General features: G+C 42.1%; 1 protein-coding gene across 2 annotated transcripts in view; it reads left to right on the top strand.

Annotated features, from left to right (window-relative positions):
- The window catches only part of YBEY (ybeY metalloendoribonuclease), a 98836-nt gene that overhangs the window by 12370 nt on the left and 62407 nt on the right, over positions 1-24059 (top strand). For both annotated transcript variants that reach the window (XM_078681439.1, XM_078681437.1), the window contains exons 2-3: positions 3369-3438; positions 4543-4786. In XM_078681439.1, the coding sequence (XP_078537565.1) occupies positions 4577-4786 (210 nt within the window). In that variant the 5' untranslated portion in view covers positions 3369-3438; positions 4543-4576. The remainder of the gene's footprint in view (positions 1-3368; positions 3439-4542; positions 4787-24059) is intronic.

Genomic DNA, 24059 nt, shown 5'->3' with positions numbered 1-24059 from the left:
TAGGTGGCAGTGATGAACATTGACTGCAGTGTCTTTATGGTCATCCCAGTGGAGATTGCAATTGCCTAGAAAAATATTACTCTGCCATCCCCTTCACCCCTTGGAATAGCCTGGCTGGTCATGTGCCCCAAGCATTCATTGAGCAAGGTTGCATCATCACCAGAAGGACAAAAGATGACATACATTCTAATGGGAGAGTTCAATTGCAAGCTGAGTTCTAGAAATGGACACTGATAAGATGAGAACAAATCAGTGGTACCTCTTTACGCTGATTTGCATTGTTGTAAAGTACTGCATCTCCTCGCCCTGTTATACTAATGTAATTGCATCAGATAATAGAATAACCTGTAGGGAGCAGGAGGTTTATAACATTGTGAGCATTTTAATTGAACCTCGTTTCCTTGAGTACACATAGATCTAGGTTCTAATTGACACTAATTTGGCACTAGGAATACTATTTCTTCACTATTTGGAGCCTGGGGGTTGGACTATATTATTAAAGGTAATAATAGTTACAATTATTGCAATATTAGTTGTTTGTTTATATGCTTCCTGTTTGTTGCCAGGCATACCACACCAAGTAATGTTCATGTTTCAAGCATCATGATACAGCAGGAAGAAGTGGCCGCACTAACACTAATAAATATTGAATAGCAAAGTTGTAATAACATGTTGAACAGTGGTTCAAAGGGTGGTTTGTGTAAGCATAAATATGATATTGAATAACTGTTCTCCGTGTTGTGTATTCATAGTGATTTAGTCAGCCATGCAGCTGTAGAAACCCTGGCTTCAGTAGGTGGCAGGAGGAACTGTTGTGTTTGTTAAGCTTCCCCATTTGCTTTCAAGAAATGAAGGAACAGGTAGATAAGAAAGGACGATAACAGCAGTGTTGAAACTACACCTGTCCTCTGGCTGCAAGAGTGTATTCATGCTTTGCTAAAGATTCCTCTCTGTAGAAAGCTTAGCTTACAAAACCTATCCTGTGCACACGCATTTGACTCTGCTATTCCAATGTATGTCAATGTAGTTCAAACAGTATATAAAGATTGTGCTAGCTGCATCTGGCAGAGCGTACTTGAAAAGCCAACTGCTTCATATCTCTGTAGCTTAAACTTAAATAAATTCACCTCCACGACAGTCTTTTGATTGCTGTCTCTTATTAACAGACAGGTCCACCTGATTTGTGCATTCACAGATATTCACATAAGCTCAAAGTCAGTATATCTCTCAGATTGTGGACTTTAAAATAAGTAACAACTGTCATTGATAGTAAAATCTTATGTCGAATGAGATCATGGAATAATGTTTGTCGGTGTCTGTTAAAAATCTCAATCAGTTGACTAGCGTTTACAATCCTCATTATATGTACATCGGATATTGTTTATGATCAATTAGTGTTATCCTTTGGTCCTAATAGTACAAAATGAATGGCAGCTCTTAGTTCGTAGGACTCAGCTATTCGAGATCTCCTTTCTAAAATAAGTCTATTTACAATTACATATAAATCAGAAACAACTTCTGTCCTGCTGAATTTCACAGTAGGTTTAATTTATCCACATAGTTTATAAAAACTTTCTATTGTGGATCCCCACACAATTAAAAGGCTATCAATGTATCTTATTCAGATACAAATATCCTACATGTAACTCATGTAACCATACAATATCTTCTCTAAAGAATCCCATCATAAGAGTCACATCAGAGGTCCAAATACCAAATCCAATGCAGTCCATAACATTGTAGGATAGATTATCTGTTAAACAAAAAATATGCTCCTAATTAAAGCTTGCCAGTTTTAAAAACATATGTGTATTTTGTTGAAATGAAGCTGACGTATGGGAGAGAAAACAAAATCTAACATAGAGTTGTCACTTGGTTAATAGCAGTACAAAAGTACATTGTTCATAATATGAGAGTCGTCAATCTGCAAATAACATCCACAGTGATGTGTGCATACAATCAAAGAGCAGTGGTGGGTCTTAATAAACTTGTTGGCATAATTAAAGATTTTTTCAGAAAACAAAGTTAACTTCAAATAACCATTTGGATCATTAAAACAGCAATAGCCCTCCCTCTGGTACTGTTCTCTTGGCTGGATGACTGTATTGCCATATTATATGTGAAGAGTTAATAACCTTATGTCATTATACCTCCATTTGATGCTTGCAATTCAGATAAATATACATTTCAGCCATTTTTCAGATTCCTGCTTTTTCTACACGTTATCAAAATTATATTCACACAAATCACCAACACTTTTTTCATTAAGGATGAGCTAAGTGCTCTTAGTAATTAGTATCCTTAATTAAACCAGTCACTTCAGATTCAATTCCTACATGTATGCCAAAATATCAAAATCTTTTATCAGCATATGTGGGTACATGAGTTAGTGCCAGAGGGTAAACTATTTTAATTTGCAGTATTCATCTGAAAATGTTTTCTATGGGTCCTTCTACAAGTACATTTAAATAAATTAATTCAATCCATCTGTATGTCTCAATAACCTTAAATGGCTGGCTATCTGAAGAAAAGCCTGTCACTTTCAACTGGGTCTGAATGGCCTACTGAAAAATTGTCTGTCACGTTTCAAGATTACTTTTAAAATGCTGTATGTGCTTTGCACAGCGAATAATGTCTCATAACATCTGATAAAAGTGCCTGAGCTGAGGAATACAGTACAATAGTCAGCTGTGTATCAATCGTACCTTTAACAGTACATTGCCCCAATTCCTACTGAGAACTACTTATCAAAATACCAATATCAGATACTCTCCATGAATAACTTTGCAACTTTGTACGTTTGCAGATAAAGGAATTCAATGTCCTGCTAACATGTTGCATTGCCTGCATAGTAATCAATATCTTGAAAACTCTCAGTTTCATTTAAACAAGTTTAGGGACCTACTCATGTTCTGCCATACCTGGTGTTATCCTTGTATTCCCAGACGGAGATAGGAATTTGTGAGTATTGTTCATGTTGTATAAGGGAATCTTATTACTCTCTTTCCTTTGATCTCTCCCTTTTTGTTATAATATTAGAAGTGCAGTCAGTGGCATGCCAGGCATTTTGACATACAGCTAAGTTTGTTCTACCATTATATCATCACCTGAAAGTTAAATACGAAATTGTTATGGCAAATGGAAGTATAGTTTTGAAACAAATAGGTAAACAAAATACCTATTCTCAACGTTGAGTGGAGGACTGCATGGGTCTTGTAACGTCATGAAGTTACTTGACCCATTGTTCTCCTGGCAGTTTTTTAAACAATAATATTGTCTTTTATATTGTTTGTTATCAAAAAATGGCACAAGGTTAACTATGCTAACAAAATTGGCTTAATCATCCTCATACTGTCTTCTCATTTCAGAATCACATTGGACCAGCAATCGTCATTGGCCTTTTGTCCTGTGAATATGATTTTAATTAGCTGGCTAAAGGTGAGGTCACTATGCGTTGTGTGGGCATGTATTTTGAAACTGAATCTTAGCACAAGATACTCTTACTGAGTATTCAAGATGCATTTGAATGATTCTGTGTTATGTTCCATGGAGAATATTCCACAGGACTTTCCACGAACCATCAAAATCTATTGTGTGTAATAGGTTTTGCTACCCAATTAGATCCACTTTCTTTGAAGATTATTTTATTACTTTCCATCTCATCATTTGGGATAACATCATCTTTCAGGTCCATGAAAGTGTTTAATAAAAGAAGCTCATCTTTCTTTACCACAGTTCTAAATATGAAAGTACCAGGTTGCAAAGAAAGATCAGAGGTAAAAGATATGCTGGAAATATCAATAGCTAAATGTTAAATGTGAACAAAGTACCAAACTCCCTGCATTGACTCCCAATTTCTTGAACAAGTTGATTTTTTTCTTCAGAATATTGATCACATAGGTATGTTTTCAGGGTAGAGCTCACTGGTTTGGATTGACGAGACCCATGTCTTAATCTTTTATTCTGTCTGCAGCAAACCAAGGGCAAAGTGCTTTTAACACATTCTGTTCCTTAAAAGCATTTTAAATTCACTCATCACATGATCTGAAAAGCATAGTGGTACAGTGGTATTCTTTATCGGATCATTTAATATTGTTGTAGAGCTTTTGTTTTCACCAAATGCAACACATTGTATGAGGTCTTATTGCTGCTTTTATACATTTATATTTGTTTATTCCAAATGACAGCATTATGAATGACCTTGCAAGGACTTACCTTTTATTGGAGCACTGAATAATATATGTCGTTTCTGTAACTAACTCTAAACCAGGATATCCAAGTTTAGTTGAGAGATAAGCGATCATGACATGTTGTGTGATTGGAGCATCAATACATTTAAATTGGTTTTACAAGAATGTATTCCTGGTTTGCTTCATCTTAGCATCTCTATTTTTTGTCTCTCTAGGTTTCAGCCTTTCCCTATCTCTCCATCTCTCTTGACAGTCGCTCGATACGCACATTGTCATATTTAAGCTTGCTCAGGTTTTTCTTGTTAGCAACTCTGTGCCCTGATAACCACTGTTTTTTTCTTTTCTCTTCCAGGGTTCTCACTCTTGCCCAGCATGTTCTTGTTGAGATGAGCCTGGTGCTGCGGAATTTGCAGCGAGTGATCCCCCTCAGGAGAGGTCCATTGCGTCAAAATGTAGAAGTCCTGAGGCGCATTTTGGGTATACAAAACTTTGACCTGGGAGTCATTTGTGTTGACAACAGGAGAATGCAGCTTATTAACCATTCCTACAGGGGCAAGAACCATCCGACAGATGTCCTCTCCTTTCCCTTTAAGGAGGTAACCTTGCTGCTTGTGTCATTCCATTCCTCTCATTTAGTTGCAATATGGATTACAGTCAGATAAAACAAGAATGAAGCTATTCTTTTGACAATAAACATCTGCTTTTCACGATTTCAGCTATTAAGTGCTACATTTCCAAATATTTTTAAGCAGATTAGACCTTTCGAGGGGCCTAATCATCAAACCATTTAAAAATTCTCTGAATCCTACAGGGTGGCAGGCAGCTGATTTACTGAATTTGTTTGTGGTGCATGTTCAGCTGGGATTATGTGCAATCTGCATTGGGGGACATGGTAGTTGAGGATGCCTGCCAGTAAAAAAAAAAAGGTTTTTTAAACCAATAGGTCTGTTAATTATTGTTTTGTTTTATTTGTTGTGGTTTTTGAAAAACGTTATTGTTTTGGAATAAGCGGGCCCTTGCTTTTGAAAAAGAAAGCGGGCAGGCAAGAAAGAAATATTGAGAAAGAAGGAACGAGAAAGAAGGAAGGAGAGATGGGAAGAGAGAAAGGAAGGAAAACGGGCAATAGTGAAAGAAGGCAAGAGGAGGAAAAGAAACAAAGAGATGGACAGAGACAGTAAGAAAGAATGAAAGAGAAAAAGAGAGAACTACAGAGAGAAGGCAAAAAAAGCAGAAAAGACAAGGAAAGAAAGAAGGAAGAAAATAGCAAAGAAAGAGAGAAAGGAAAAAGGTAAAAAGAGTATAACCTAACATAACAGTTTCAAATGAAATGGCAGCATCCAGAAAAGCAAAATCCTCCAAATGGAATTTTCAACAACATTGGCAAGAGATGGGATCTGATAAAAATGGAAAGTACATCAGAAGTGCCTGCTATCTCATCAACATCAGAAGTGCCTGCTATCTCATCAGGCTTTAAACACAAATGACAAACTAAAGCAATTATAAACTAAAAACAAAAACACTTGCACTAAAGGGAACTAGTTTAAGCGCGGAGGTGCTCCTTGCGAGAGAGCAAAATGTAGTTATTAAAAGTGAAGTTAACCAGTGGCTTAAGTGAGCTGTCCCATGCTTTATGCTGTAGTGGGTAGAAGCAAAACATGAATAACAGTGAAAGACCAGTGGATGAAAAGAGTTGGCTGAAAGCCCCTAAATGTAAGCATATTATACATTTTGAGAAGCTGGCCTGGTATATGATGTCCACTTATGTAAGTGGGCACCTTGCACCAGTCCAAACAACCCTTATGGTGATTTAAGAGGCATTAGACAACCTTAGAAAGCTCTCTAAGTGGTAGCTGTGGAGAGCAGCCTTCATGCTTAGTCCAGACGGAGTGTAAAGCAATTTGTTTTACCAGAATGCAATATTATAGTATAGATTAAGTGAAAAATAACCACACAAGGTATTTATAAAAATAAGTATTTATTATATAATACTCTCTGACACATACGAATGTCTCCTACCCGGAGATATGCACAATGCACACAATACTTTGCAAAGAAATACAGTAAATAGCACGTAATACACAGTGGACCCCAGGGGGGACCAAACCTTATACTAAGAAAGTGGTATAAGAATCACGACTCGGGTCAAGACAATGTCAAGAGGACGTAAGAGTGCTGGGGACCCAAGGAACCAGCCAAGTTGAGTGACTAGAAACCCCACTGAGAGCGTGTGCAGTGTGGGAACATGACCGCGTGCTCCGTACAAGTCTACATGTCGCGGATAGATTTTTAAAGAAACCCTGTGGAAGACAGAAGGTTGGAGAGCCACCCCACCCATAGATACCCTAGTACCCACGTTACCAACACCAGGGAAGCCAACCAAAAGATGCAGGCCACAATGCACATGATGCAGTGTGGAAGATGATTCTGGTCACAGGAGGATGCTCGAGGTTGGGGCTACTTGGAGCCCGAAGATCTTCTTGGAAGGAAGTCAACTAGCCTTTGCAACTGCAAGTTGACGCGGTGCACGGGGATTCAGTTATTGCAACCCCTTCAAGTTATAATGCAGGGCAGACCTCGGGAACTGTGGAAAACCACCACCTGTGTTGCAGAACCGTTCAGTGTCCGGAGGAGCTACGGAACAACAGACCGGTCGACTTAGTAGCGGTGCTTGCGAATGCAGGGGAGTGACTCCTACACTCCAAGGGAAATTCCTTCAGGTGTCTTTGATGCCCACAGGCCTTGGAAGGTTTCTGTATGGTGCACAGGCACAGATAATGCAACAGACTGGAAGGGAGACGAAGTCAAGCCCAACCGAATTCCAGTGAAGTCCAGAATGCCCAGATGTTAGAAGAAGAAGTGGTGTCTGTTCCGAATCTTATCCCACGACGAATCTAGGGACCTACCCACAGGTAAGCCCTTAAGTACCTTCAGGAAAGGGTTAGGATGATTCAGGAAACCCTCCCAGGGGAGGGTCTGGACAGGGGCGAGGTTGCTCCCATGTCCTTTGTCCAGTTTCACGCCAGAGCGGGAGCCAACAGCTCTTAGGACTGGTTTGAACTGGACTATGCATGGGGACACCAAATGTGCCCCACATGCAGACTGAGTGGCTCTGGCAAGCGCACCCATCCTGCCCAAATACACTAAATCCTTTGTGGGAGGTGGTCACACCTCCCTGTGAAAGGATGCCTATTGCCTTCCCCTGCTCGAGCTTGGCTCAGCAGCAGGAGGGCAAAATTGTGTCTCTAGTCAGCACCAACCATTTTGCGCTGTCTGGAAGACTGCAACTGGGGACATGTAGAGCCTAACTGAGGTGCTTCATACCTCCCACACCGTTTGCGGTGTGGGGCTATAATTCCAACATGTTTGATATCAAACATGATAGGATTCGTTGTAGCTAGTATTGAGATGGTCTTCGTGTAGTCACGCGATGCCCCCTCTATATGGTATGTAGATGCTCCACTGACAGCCCGGGAAAATGGACTCCGTGGGCTTTAGGGGTGCCCTGCTCATTCAGGGGCACCCTTTCACTTATAATCCATCACTCTGCCTTCAGGTTTATAAAGTCCTGCTATAGAGGTGACTTATAGGTTTTAAGTGCAGTGACTCTAGATATAGGAAATCTATATCTTTAGTAAGTGGTGCTAGCACCAGCTGACACATGCTGCAATGGCAGGCATGTAGTTCAATTGTGAATGGTCTCCCATGGGTGTCATATAGCATGCTTCAGCCCATGGGCCACCTCTAGGGTACCAATGCCCTGGGTACCTAAGTACCATATACTAGGGACTTATAAGGGTACCCCAGTATCCAATCTGGGATGTACCCAAGTACTGAACAATTTAGGGAGAAATCAGATAAACCGAGGTCCTGGTTAGCAGGATCCCAGTCCGACTAGTCAATAACAGCTTAGCACCAGGCAAAAAGGGGGGGGCAACCATACAAGCAGATCCTACTTTCCTACATGAATATGTTATTAAAATAAAATAGGTTGTGGCTAACACCAGACCTAATCAGCTGTGCGAAGAATGGAGGGATTCAGTGAATTTAAATTGTACAGTAATTAACAGATCATCCAGGAATGCATTGTGGTGCAGGGTAGTGAATAGATTTAAAATGAAAACTATAATGCTGTGAATTTATGGTGAGTAGAAGCAACTTTGAGTTTTGAAAAACTGCGCATGGGCACAATAGCACATCTTCAAAGCTGGTTTATAATAAAAGTCATAGTTTCAACTGTTGCACTGCGAGCCATTCAAATGATTGCACACAACAGTGGGTTTAATCAATCGATGATAAAACACTGTCGCTCCTTGATCTATTGGACGTCCTACATGAACATGTCTATGCAGAGAAGGACTTACTCAATGCTAGTGTACCCATAGCCACTTAGATTTCGACCTCAGGCTGTGGAGGGAGAGGATTGAGGAGATGGTTACTATGAATCGTTTATGTACATTGATGAGGCAGAACAGCCACAAATCAATGCGTACATAGAAGTTTCATTTTACATCTGATAACCAACCTTCCCATAGGAAGGCTTAAAATTTGTATTCCATGTTCATAGAACCAATCCTTTCCTCGCAGAATTTAAAGACATGAATGTCACCAAACAAGAATTTAGAATTTAGGAGCACATTACTGAAGCCTCGAGTGTTACATAATACAAGGGAAAACATATTATGTTGTTTTCATGCTTTTTAGGTCTCGCTGAACCAACGTGCATGCGTTGTTCAGCGAGAGTATAGTAAGGGACTTTCAAAAATGCGTCCAGTCTGCAGAGGATTTATTTATTTATTTATTTATTCAAAGTTTTATATAGCGCGAACAGGATCCTTACAGATATCAGAGCGCTTCACAAAGACAGGGTAGGGGCAGTAGGAGTCAACAGAGATAATGGGAACAATATAATAGTCAATAACATGGTAATAACATGGATAATAAAAACATACATAAAACCAATCCATATACAATCAGGTAAGGAAGTAATATAGGACAGCACAAGTCATTGATCACTACAGAGGTGTTTAGGTGGATCAGTAAACCAACGTGTAACATATCTTGGTCGGTAGTAAGAGAGTAGCGTAGTAGTGCCCCCAACAAATAGAGTATAGTGCCAAGGGATAGGGTGAGCAGTGGTATAAGGCAATGCAGAGTCTCTGAACCAACATCTATAACGATCAGGAGATCTTGGCCAGAAGGATTGTTTTCACCTCTTTCTTGAAGAGTGCAGTGGAGGAGATCAGCCTGGTTTCAGGAGGGAGCGCATTCCAGATCCTGGGTGCCATTCCTGAGAAGGAGCGCTTGTAAGTTTTCACTTTCCGGAATCTACGAGGTTTCAGGAGTAGATTTTTTGTACTCCTATTGGATCTCGAACCTCCTGATATAGACAGCTTTTGAGCGAGGTAGTTGGGTGCCTTGTGGTGCACGGCCGCGTGTGTCATAACTGCAATTTTTAGCTGTATTCTGGCTTCAAAAGGCAGCCATTTTAGAGACTTTAAGTCTGGGGATATGTGCGAATGCTTTCTAGAGCCAGTAATGAGTCTCGCGGCAGCGTTCAGGGAGGCTCTTAAGGGTGCTGTTGTGGATAGCGGGAGACCGCTGAGGGCCGCAATTCCGTAGTCTATTCGAGGGATGACTAAAGCTTGTACAGCAGTTTGGAAGTCTTTGGCCGGGAGGAAGGGTTTAATTTTCCTCAGCGTGTTAATTTGGAAGTTAGCTGCTTTTGTGGCTTTGCTGACGTGCTGCTGCATGTTGAGCTTGGCGTCGAGTGTGATGCCTAGGGATTTCGCCGAGTCCACGATGGTAGGTTGGACATTGAGTGCTGTTAGGTTGTTGAGCCAGGTTTGGGTGGTGGAGATTTTCGCCGGGGGTGAGATGAGTAGGAACTCAGTTTTCAGGGCATTTAGTTTGAGGTGATTATCGGCCAGCCAAGATTGGGTGTTAATAAGTGTGGAATTCAGATGTTTGATATCTTCCGGGGATTGTAACTTTAGATAGAGTTGTGTGTCATCGGCGTACATATGGAATTGAACATTGGAAGCTTGAAGCAAGGTGGCGAGCGGTTCCATAACGAGGTTGAACAGTGTAGGGGAGAGGGTGGATCCTTGTGGAACACCTAGATCTGCAGGCACAGGTGTAGATAGCACATTGTCGATCTTGAACCTCTGAGACCAATTGTGAAGGAAGGACGAAAACCACTTGAGAACAGTTCCCGATAGCCCCATTCTAGTACTTAGCAGCTCTAGCAAGTTCTCATGTTTGACCGTGTCAAATGCTGACGAGAGGTCAAGAAGGATGAGGAGGCAGGACTCATTGCGATCCAGAATTTGGAGGGCATCATCAATTATGTGTGTCATAGCTGTTTCCGTGCTATGTTTCGCTCTGAAGCCTGATTGATGAGGGTTGAGGAGGTCATATTGATCAATGTGTTTTGTTAGTTGGAGTTGGACACATTTCTCCAGCAGTTTGGCCAGGGTGGGGATATTGGTGATGGGCCGATAGTTGTTTAGGTCAGACGGATCAGCTGTAGGTTTCTTGAGTATAGGCGTGACTTGCCCCACCTTAAGGGAGTCTGGAATGTGGCCTTGTTGCAAAGAGCTGTTGATGATCTTGGTCCAGAGAGGGAGGAGCAAGGGGATAAAGTCTTTTACAGCGTTAGCAGGTAGAGGGTCTGTGAGGTGATTAGAGGGCTTCAAGGTGCAGAGCAGTTTGTGTATTGCTTCTTCCGAATAGGTATCGAAGTGCTGCCAGGATTGGGCACAGTGCATGTGCGCCGGGCACGCACACCATTTGTCTGCCTACAGCCTTTGGGAACATTTTCACGGCCGCTTTGATGTTCTTAGTGAGCCGCATGGCCACTGAGAACATCAAAGCGGCCGTAAAAAATTCTCACCATTTGCCACCCCTCCCTTATCCCACTTCCTGCCCACAGGCCTCTTCTAATTGTTACCCCTCGGCACCACCGTCATCTTCGTTCGTTAATTTTCTCTCTACAAATCACCTACACTAATTCTTAGATTTAGTTAATTTTCTCTCAGAATGCGTTCCGAAATAAAGCACACGTTTATGACAAAATGTAGGTCTGTAAAGTGTACAATTTTGCGTTGTCATTCCGCTATGTTATAAGATGAAAGACTATGCGTTAACAATCACTTCGTTCAGTGTATTTTGACAGATAGAAATTAAGGTCACAAATTCAACTTTTCTTAAATTGGGATTGAAGGTCGTTTGTCTGAGTGGGTGCAGTGCAACAAGGAACCTATATAATAACTATATATATTTGTATATTTATTTTGGACATTTTTTGTAGAGCTTGTTGTGCGGATCGGTCACACTTTCTTGTACCGCTCTGGTTTACGGAATTGATGGCGTCAGTTGGTGTTTTTCCAAATCAAACATAAACTACATTTATTTGTATTCATTTAAAATAGGAACACTTTAATCTTTGGTATGTAAAATCACTCCTTTTTTACCAGTTTTCTCTAAGGTGTCTGTGGGCGTGGGAGTAGGGACGACCTGGACACCAAGTAGAGGGATTAAAGAAGGCTTTATTTTCAATGCTTTCGGGGGTTTTGACATCAGCGTCTTTCTATGTCTCAGTGTTAGTCTTTCCCGGGCGAAGGTACTGGAGTCCGTGATTGTAGTCTTCTCCGGTTTCAGTCAAGGGCCAGTGGATTGTTGACAAGGATTCTCTGGCTCCGTCTCCGGGACATGGAACAAAACCATAAGAGAGGGAAGCCGTTAGTTTTCAATCCTCCACAGGTGTTGCACCATGAGGGACCAGGGGAGTGATGGGAACCCAGTGACACGCTTCTACCACTGTACAGTGCTCGGTGATCGGGGAGGAAGGGGAACGAGGTACCGGGAAGGAAAAAGGAAATGGGAAGGCAGGGTAACCACAGAGGGAAGAAACAAACCGGGAGCTATGTACACTATTTACACGCCGTCCATGCGTCTCCCCACCCAGGCTGCCCAACGCCGCCGTACCTGCGAAAGCCACACTCCTCCCTCGGGAGTGTGGCACGGCGATCCACAGGGTCGTTGGCCTCCTGGCTTAACACCGTCCTCCGTCTCTCCGTCTCTCCCGCTTTCTTCCTTCCGTTCGCCTCCTTCCTCGCTCTCTCCGCTTTCGCCACGCTTCTCCTTTCCGCTCCTCTCCAGCCGTTCTTCCTCCGGGGTGCTTGCACACCCGACGTACATTACTTCCTGTCTTTTGTCCAATCCGGACTCTATGACGTCTGTTGTGGGTGTATTCTCCTCGTCCGTGGTGTACGCCCAATTAAAGGAGCCGCTGTCGTTGTCCTCGTTGTCGGGTCCGCTCTGCCCGTTATTCCACCTTCCTGACTGTAAAGAAGGAGGGGTTGCAGAGTCAGAGGGGTACGGTTTCCACCATTCATGAGAGACTTGAGCCCCTACATCGTTACAGTGTCTAAGAAGAGAAAATCTTCATTTTGGTTTTACTACGGACTCTAAATTCAACGCCTTTAATAAGTTTAAGCAAAATGTAGAAGTGCTCATGAGTTCACTGGCAACACGTATTGGTTGCCATTCCCGTGTGTGGCCTGGTACATAATAGCCGAAAGGGGGGCTTTAATGTTCCTTACGATTCCTTGCATTCCTCCACTCAGGAATGCAGAGAATTCACATGCAAATTTGTTCATGTGGTTTCAGATTTGTTCACCTTCCCCTAGTGGGGAGGGACACACACACAACCACACAATCCCACACACAACCCCACACACACAACCCCCCCACACGCACACAACCACAACCCCACACACACACACACAACCCCCCCACACACACAACCACAACCCCACACACACACAACCCACCCACCCACACACGAACAACCAGACACAACCCCACACACAACCCCACACACACAACCCCCCCACACAAATACAGCCCCACACACACACAACCCCACCACACATACAACCCCACACACAACCCCACACACACAAACTCCCCCATACACACAACCCCACACACACACAAACCCACAACTACACAACCCCATGGACACAACCCCCCACACACAGCCCCCCCACACGCACACAACCACAACCCCACACACACACACAACCCCCCCACACACACAACCACAACCCCACACACACACAACCCACCCACCCACACACACACAACCAGACACAACCCCACACACACAACCCCCCCACACACACACAACCCCACCACACACACAACCCCACCACACATACAACCCCACACACAACCCCACACACACAAACTCCCCCATACACACAACCCCACACACACACAAACCCACAACTACACAACCCCATGGACACAACCCCACACACACAACACAACCCCACACACTACCCCCACACACACACACCCCACACACACAACCCCGTACACACAACCCCACACACAACCCCCACACACACACAACCACACACGCAACCACACACACAACCACACACAACCCCACACACACAACCCCACACACACACAACCACACACCACACAACCCCCACACACAACCACAACCCCACACCCAACCCCACACACAACTCCACACACACCCAACCCCACACACAACCCTTCCCACACACACCCACACATAGACACCCCCCACACACACACACAAATACCCCCCACACACACACACACATACACAACCCCCCACACACACAACCCCACACACACAGAGACAACCCCCCACACACAACCCCACAAATACACACAACCCCCCACGCCCCCCACACATATCCCACCCACACACACCCACACACAATCCCCCACACACACAACCCCCACACACACAACCCCCCACACACAACCCCACACATAACCACAACCCCACACACACACACAACCACACACACACACAACCACACACACACACAACCCCACACACACAACCCCACACACACAACCCCCCCACACACACAACCCCCACACACACAACCCCACACACACAACCCCACACACATACAACCCCCCACACACAACCCCCCCACACACAACCCCTCACACACAATCCCACACACACAACCCCCCACACACACTGAACCCCACACACACACAACCCCCACAGACACACACACAACCCCCACAGACACAAACCCACGACTACACAACCCCACAGACACAACCCCCCCTACACACAACCCCACACACACACCACCCCACACACAACCACACAACCCCACACACTACCCCCACACACACCCTCCCACACACACAACCCCACACACACACACATAACCCCAAACACACACAACCGCACACACAACCCCACACACACACACACCCACACACCCACAACCGCACACACACACAACCACACACACACACAACCCCACACACAACCCCCACACACACACAACCCCCACCACACAACCCCCCCACACACACCCACAACCCCACACACACAACTCAACACACACAACCCCACACACACAATCCCACACACAACCCCCCACACACACAACCCCCCACACACACCCACACAAACACCCCCCACAAACACACACACACACACCCACACAACCCCCCACACACACAACCCCACAAACACAACCCCCCCCACACAACCCCACACACACACAACCCTCCACACACACAACCCCCCACACAAACCACACATAACCCCCCCACACAGACACAGCCCCACACACGACTCCACACACACACAACCCCCACACACCCCCCACATCCCCCCCACACACACACACCCACACACACACAGTCCCACACACACACAATAACCCACACACACAACCACACAACCCCCACACACAACCACAAGCCCACACACACAACACACACACACACACAACCACAACCACACAACCACAACCACACACAACCACACTCGACCACACAACCACACACACACAACCCCACAACCACTCACACAACCACACACACAACCATCTATCTATCTATCTATCGCACTGACTCTATCTATCTCTCTATCTATCGCCCTCACTCTATCTATCGCCCTCACTCTATCTATCGCCCTCACTCTATCTATCGCCCTCACTCTATCTATCTATTGCCCTCACTCTATCTATCTATCGCCCTCACTCTATCTATCTATCTATCAATCGCCCACACTCTATCTATTGATCGACCTCATTCTATCTATCGCCCTCACTCTATCGCCCTCACTCTATCTATCTATCGCCCTCACTCTATCTATCTATCGCCCTCACTCTATCTATCTATCGCCCTCACTCTACCTATCTATCGCCCTCACTCTATCTATCTCTCACCCTCACTCTATCTGTAGCCCTCACTCTATCTATCTATTGCCCTTACTCTATCTATCGCCCTCATTCTATCTATCTATCGCCCTCACTCTATCTATTGCCCTCACTCTATCTGTCGCCTTCATTCTATCTGTCACCCTCACTCTATCTATCTATCGCCCTCACTCTATCTATCGCTCTCACTCTATCTATCTATCTATTGCCCTCACTCTGTCTATCTATCGCCCTCACTCTGTCTATCTATCGCCCTCACTCTATCTATCAATCTATCTATCGCCCTCACTCTGTCTATCGCCCTCACTCTATCTATCAATCTATCTATCTATCGGCCTCACTCTATCTATCTATCTATCTATCTATCTATCTATCTATCGCCCTCACTCTATCTATCTATCGCCCTCACTCTATCTATCTATCGGCCTCACTCTATCTATCTATCTATCGCCCACACTCTATCTATCTGTCTATCTATCTATCACCCACACTCTATCTATCTATTGCCCTCACTCTGTCTATCTATCGCCCTCACTCTGTCTATCTATCGCCCTCACTCTGTCTATCTATCGCCCTCACTCTGTCTATCTATCGCCCTCACTCTATGCATCGCCCTCACTCTATCTATCTATCGCCATCACTCTATCTATCTATCGCCCTCACTCACTCTATCTATCTATCAATCGCCCACACTCTATCTATCTATCTATTGATCGACCTCACTCTATCTAACTATCGCCCTCACTCTATCGGCCTCACTCTATCTATCTATCGCCCTCACTCTATCTATCTATCTATCTATCGCCCTCACTCTATCTATCTATCTATCGCCCACACTCTATCTATCTATCTATCGATCGACCTCACTCTATCTGACTATCTAACTATCGCCCTCACTCACTCGGTCTATCTATCGCACTCACTATCGCCATCACTCTATCTTTCTATCGATCGCCCTCACTCTATCTATCTATCGCCCTCACTCTATCTATCTATCTATCTATCTATCTATCTATCTATCTATCTATCGGCCTCACTCTATCTATCTATCGCCCTCACTCACTCTATCTATCTATCGCCCTCACTCTATCTATCTGTCTATCGCCCTCACTCTATCTATCTATCGCCCTCACTCTGTCTTTCTATCGCCCTCACTCTGTCTTTCTATCGCCCTCACTCTGTCTAACTATCGCCTTCACTCTATCTATCTCCCTCACTCTATTTATCTATCGCCCTCACTCTATCGCCCTCACTCTATCGCCCTCACTCTATCTCCCTCACTCTATCTATCTATCGCCCTCACTCTATCTATCGCCCTCACTCTGTCTATCTATCGCCCTCACTCTATCTATCTCTCACCCTCACTCTATCTATCTGTAGCCCTCACTCTATCTATCTATCGCCCTCACTCTAAATATCTATCTGTCGCCCTCACTCTATCTATTTATCGCCCTCACTCTATCGCCCTCACTCTATCTGTCGCCTTCACTCTATCTATCGCCCTCACTCTATCTATCGCCCTCACTCTATCTATCGCTCTCTATCTATTGCCCTCACTCTATCTATCAATCTATCTATCTATCGCCCTCTCTCTATCTATCACCCTCACTCTGTCTATCGCCCTAACTCTATCTATCGTCCTCACTCTTATCTATCTATTGCCCTCACTCTATCTATCAATCTATCTATCTATCGGCCTCACTCTATCTATCTATCTATCTATCTATCGCCCTCACTCTATCTATCTATCGCCCTCACTCTATCTATCTATCTATCTATCGGCCTCACTCTATCTATCTATCTATCGCCCTCACTCTATCTATCTATCTATCACCCACACTCTATCTATCTATTGCCCTCACTCTGTCTATCTATCGCCCTCACTCTATCTATCGCCCTCACTCTATCTATCTATCGCCCTCACTCTATCGATCTATCGCCATCACTCTATCTATCTATCAATCGCCCACACTCTATCTATCTATCTATTGATCGACCTCACTCTATCTAACTATCGCCCTCACTCTATCGGCCTCACTCTATCTATCTATCGCCCTCACTCTATCTATCTATCTATCGCACTCACTCTATCTATCTATCTATCGCCCACACTCTATCTATCTATCTATCGATCGACCTCACTCTATCTGACTATCTAACTATCGCCCTCACTCACTCTGTCTATCTATCGCACTCACTATCGCCATCACTCTATCTTTCTATCGATCGCCCTCACTCTATCTGTTTATCTATCGCCCTCACTCTATTTGACTATCTAACTATCGCCCTCACTCTATCTGTCTATCTATCGGACTCACTATCGCCATCACTCTATCTTTCTATCGATCGCCCTCACTCTATCTGTTTATCTATCGCCCTCACTCTGACTATCTAACTATCGCCCTCACTCTATCTATCTATCGCACTCACTCTATTGCCATCACTCTATCTATCTTTCTGTCGATCGCCCTCACTCTATCTATCTGTTTATCTATCTATCGCACTCACTCTTATCTATCTATCTATCTATCTATCTATCTATCTATCTATCGCCCTCACTCTATCTATCTATCGCCATCACTCTATCTATCTATCGCCCTCACTCACTCTATCTATCTATCAATCGCCCACACTCTATCTATCTATCTATTGATCGACCTCACTCTATCTAACTATCGCCCTCACTCTATCGGCCTCACTCTATCTATCTATCGCCCTCACTCTATCTATCTATCTATCGCCCTCACTCTATCTATCTATCTATCGCCCACACTCTATCTATCTATCTATCGATCGACCTCACTCTATCTGACTATCTAACTATCGCCCTCACTCACTCTGTCTATCTATCGCACTCACTATCGCCATCACTCTATCTTTCTATCGATCGCCCTCACTCTATCTGTTTATCTATCGCCCTCACTCTGACTATCTAAATATCGCCCTCACTCTATCTATCTATCACACTCACTCTATTGCCATCACTCTATCTATCTTTCTGTCGATCGCCCTCACTCTATCTATCTGTTTATCTATCTATCGCACTCACTCTTATCTATCTATCTATCTATCTATCTATCGCCCTCACTCTATCTATCTATCACCCTCCCTCTATCTATCTATCACCCTCCCTCTATCTATCGCCCTCCCTCTATCTATCTCCCTCCCTCTATCTTTCTATCGCACTCACTCTATCTATCACACTCACTCTATCTATCTATTGCACTCACTCTATCTATCACATCACCACAGCATCACTCAGCACCACCATAGCATCACTCAGGGGCACCACAACATCACTATGCGCTACCACAGCATCACTGAACGCTACAGCATCACTCGTCGCCACCACATCACTCAGCGCCTCCACAGCATCAATCTGTGCAACCATTCAACAACAACTGGTTCAAATATGTTCTCTCAGTGTTTCAAGCTTTATTACAAATGTCACAAAAAGATGTTAATATTTCACTTCTATTTTGGGATTTTCGTCACAATAAAATACACTGAACGTAATCTTCACAAAAGATATTTACAAAAGTTTAAGCTAGTGCCATTATAAATTATAATAACTTTTGTTTAAATATTAATTATTAAAATAAATAAAAGCCATTGTTATTTGTAATAGCAATACATCTAAGTCACGTAAATACAACACATATTGCATTACAAATGCTATAGGTGTCACATTTGCGAAAGTTATAACTATTGGCATTGTAAATGACAAAGCTAGTAACCCGTTGGCTGCGTCGAACGTTGAGCTCCAGTGCTGAACGTTCGAAAAACAGGTGGGGCAGCGTCGGCCAACGGACATGTGCAGCACTACCAAGGTAGTGCTCGCGATGACCGTTGGCCGACGGCAGCAGCCAACGGGTTAATTTTGCTATTTTCAAAACCAACACATAAATTAAAAATGTGTCATTTACAACACCAATAGCTCAAACTTTCCTAATGCGAGACCTATTGCATTGCAAATGCTTGTTTAAATTTAATGTAGCAAACAAATGTTGTCCCATTCCGTATTACAGAAGGGTTGTGCAAGAACGGTTCAGAATGGAATGTGGAAACACTAGTTAATATATGTCACTCACTTAAAATAATGTTATGTTGTTTCTGAGATTTTAAAAAGTAAATCCTGGTCTACAGACGATAATAGTTTTTAAGCAAACTCCTTTTGTACTACTTTTCTACTTCTCAATCCTTCTAATTACCAAAGGCTGGAAAGGGTGTATTCGCTCATAGAAAAACACTAGGAGAACAGCAAGAGCGAATGTGAGAGGAGGGGACCAAAAGAAGAGCAACAAGAAGATAACATTGAGGATTAAGATACCAGGAGGACAGGAAAGGAGCCAGGAAGGGGAAGACAACATTCCCCTATTGGACCTGAATTCCCTAGTTTGTCACATGTTCCTCAAATTACTTTTTAGTAAAGCAGCTTGATCCTTTACTCCGATTAGATTTGACTCGTATGTTATAGTTCTTTCTTGTGAGAACCCTCTTCCTTCCCCAAGTCTCTCATAATGTCCACTCACAATTTTGAATATTAGCATCAACATGTCATTGAGATAACTGTTAAGTGAACAGTAAGCCTAGTTTTCGGGTGCATCAAATTAACCTTGGAGGCAATAACATATGGTTTTTTCCGTGAATTTCTAAGGTTTTTTAAATGCTAATTCCTAACTATAACGTATGTGAAACCTATGGTTTTTTCAGTGAATTTCAAAGGTTTTTTAAATGCTAATTCCTAACTATAACGTGGCTGAAACCTATGGTTTTTTCAGTGAATTTGCAAGGTTTTTTAAATGCTAATTCCTAACAATATCGTGTGTGAAACCTATCGTTTTTTCAGAGTATATATATATATATATATATATATGTATGTATATATATGTATGTATATATATGTATGTATATATATGTATGTATATACATGTATGTATATATGTATGTGTATATATATATATATATATATATATATATATATATATATATATATATATATTCAGAGATCCTGAAAGCAGTCTAGCCTGTACGCCTTACTCGCGCGTTCGCCAGCAAAACAGGACACGGACCCAAATTCCTTCTTCAAGATGTTTTAATCGCCCAAAGTCAAAGACGCGTTTCGCGGCTCACGCCGCTTGTTCACTCGACAATGAAATGACCAATGGAAGGCATATTTAAAGTGATAAGTGCATAATTCTAAATCCCTCACGTGACATACACCTCAATGGAAATAGACAACATACTTAAGTTTGTCGTGTTGCCGTCCTTTGAACTTTAAACCATTTATACATTGTAATATGTTTGTTTAAAAAGCAATAAAGTGCAAATGCATGTCGACGTCGCATTAAATGTCACAAAAATTATATCTTGGTCTAATACCACTATGACATTTATTCCCCAGCACAAACAATTTAGCATCAACTGATGCAAATCAGAAGGGAAGTAAATTTTCCATTATCGCTCGGAAAATTACTTTGTTCCATCCCTGAAGTATTTTGTACCATGCGATTCATACTCTGGCTGTGCAAATAAACGCATAAGGGATAAGACAATGTAATAATGTAGGTAAAATACCGTATTATTGTCTTACTGGACTACGACATTATGTGCAAATTCTGGCAATTCTTAATATCGGTAAAATACCAAATACCCAATGCCTATATACATCCTGAGGTGATTCAAAAGAAATATAAAAATAAATTTCAAAGAAATGCAAATAATAAAATATGTACCCATAAAGTGCTATTGTGCGAATCTTACGATTCATATTGTGTTAAACAAAATTAAAAATCGATCTATATACAGTACATTATTACCTCATAATTTGTTCTTATTCCTGTATATTTGTTCGGTCAGCGCTTGCAATTATATTCATATTTCTGATTCCATAATTCATTAGTTTTCTACACATTATTCTACCACCTGTCACCTAGATTGTTATTCATACCACATTGTATTATATATATGGAATCTATTTTGTGTATTATCCCATCAATACCTTTGGTAAAATAAATATTATATACAATTTAAAATGACAAATAGATACCATTAAATACATAATAAATACTTTTAAAAAAATAAAAAAGTTATTTCAAGGTACTGTTGATTAGACAATTCTCATATTGATCTTATTTATGTGTAACATTTGTTGTCTCCAGAGATTCTCTATCCTAAACATGTGTATAATTCTTCAGTATTGTTAAGTCCCTGCGGTTGTTTGGCATCTAACAGTAAAATATATCTTGTTTCTAGTTTGCGCAGTCGGTTTTCCCTATCACCCCCCCGTCTGTTTGGGGGTACCGAATCTATCAAATAATAGGATAAACCTTTGTTGTTAGATCCGTGGACTTCTCTGAAGTGTCTGGCCACTGGATAGGTATTATCCATATTAGTTATCGCGCGTAAGTGTTGGAGTATTCTTACGTTAGCTTGTAATTTAGTACTTCCAACATATATTTTACCACATGGACATGTTAGAATATAAACCACAAATTCTGATTTACATGACAGCATTTTAGTTATTTTGTAGGGTTTAATTCTGAATGGGCTTACATATGTAGATGTACTGATACCATGTGTGCATGCTTTGCATGTTGTACATCTTTTGAATCCTTTCAGATTTTGGTACCATATAGGATTAGCTAGATTTTCAGGATTTGATATTACTAGATTGTCTCGCATAGAAGGAGTTCTACTATAAGTAATGGACACCCTCTGCGGGAGCAGGGGTCCTAATACCTGATCACTTAACAAAATAGGCCAGCTTCCTTGAATGATATTATTCAATTCTTTGTGTTGTCTATTGTAGCCTATAATTAAGCGAAAGACATTCACATCTTCTTTGGATGGAATATTTTCATTAATAGTGCTCAAAGCTTTTTTGTTTTTATTGGTGTTGCCCAATAGCTCCTCTCTGACTAATGTCCCTGTTCTAGCTATTGCTTGATTTACCACCTGTTCCGAATAGCCCCTTGCTAAAAATCTTTTCTTGCTTTCCATTTGTGCCTTATGTAATTCGACTGCCGTGCTACATACCCTCTTAATTTTCAACATTTCCCCGTAGGGAATGCTATTAATTAAGTGGCGTGGATGCATACTGGTGGCGTGGAGAACTGAATTTCCGGATGTTATTTTCCTATACAAGGTAGTCTCTAATTTATTATCCTGTATATACACTTGGGTGTCTAGGAAATTAACATTGTTTGCACTGATTTCAGCTGTAAATCTGAGATTAAGTTTGTTAACATTAATTTGTGCTACAAACTTCTGTGCCTCTGTTTCAGTACCGTGCCATACAATAAACAGGTCATCAATAAACCTATACCACATCTTGATTTTGGTAGTCATAATTTCTGTAAATTCGGTCATGAGGACTAGCTTCTCCCACATGCCCATGTGAAGGCAAGCATAGCTCGGGGAGAAGCTAGCCCCCATTGCTACCCCCTGCACTTGGCGATACAACAAATGGTTAAACATGAAAAAATTATTGTATAGGCAAAATTCTGTCATGGATATTATCATTTCACTGTGTTGTCTGAATATAGGGTCTCTGGTTGACAAATAATACTTTATAGCCTTGATTCCATCTTCATGAGAGATGCTGGTATACAGCGAGGACACATCTAATGCCAATAATAAATACTCTTCATCCCATGTAAAGTCCTTGATTTTATTTATAAAATCACTTGTATCCCTGATGTACGAGGGTAAGGACTTGACATAGGGCTGCAAAAAATAATCAACATACACTGATGTATTTTCCAAGATGCTGTTCATTGCACTTATTATTGGACGTCCCGGAGGCTTTTTTTCATCCTTATGTATTTTCGGGATGAAATACATCGTGGGGACAACTGGATTTTTGTTTGTTAGATATTTCTGTTCATCCTCACTTATTAAATTTTTGTTTCGCCATCCCGAGAGTTTTGTATAGTACAATTGATACATTTCCTTTAGTGATTTTACATCAGAGCGTATGTAACATTCCCTGTCATTTAATTGACTCATGGCTTCCTTTTTGTAGTCTTCCTGTCCCCAAAGTACAATATTTCCTCCCTTGTCACTGTTCCTTATGATGACATCTCTGTGGCTTTTTAGCTTATTCATTAGTTGGAAATATTTATGGTCTTGGTTTCGATATTTCTGTGTAGTTATTCCAATTTTTTTGTTTAATTTTTTGATTTTACTAGTGATAATTTCATGATATGTATCGATGGCATCATGAGTTGTGATAGGACAAAAGGTTGATTTTTGTTTGAATCTTGTTAGTCCTGCTCCTTTAGTGCCACTTTGTATGTTCATCTCAGTTTGTTCCTGGTTCCACATCTCAAATAGCTCTGCTTCAGTGTTTGATTCTGGAGGTGTGGACTCCACTTGTGTGTCCCCCTGACTGGCACCAACCATTCGATTGTTTTTTATTGCGAACATTTTTTTCAACTTGAGCTTTCTTATTCCTTTATAGATGTCCGTCCGGACTCTAGGGTAATCAAAGTTTGTAGATGGGCAATATGATAAGCCTAAACCTAATGTTTTTGTCTCATCCTTTGTTAATGTTATTTTCGATAGGTTTATCACAGTTTTATTGGTTTCATTTATTTTTTTCTCCAATATGTTTTTTTCTTTT

The sequence above is a fragment of the Lissotriton helveticus genome, chromosome 3_1, assembly GCF_964261635.1.
Source record: "Lissotriton helveticus chromosome 3_1, aLisHel1.1, whole genome shotgun sequence".
Lineage (NCBI taxonomy): Eukaryota > Metazoa > Chordata > Amphibia > Caudata > Salamandridae > Lissotriton > Lissotriton helveticus.
Note: the sequence above shows the minus strand (reverse complement) of the source record. Positions and strands in the feature narration are given on the sequence as shown.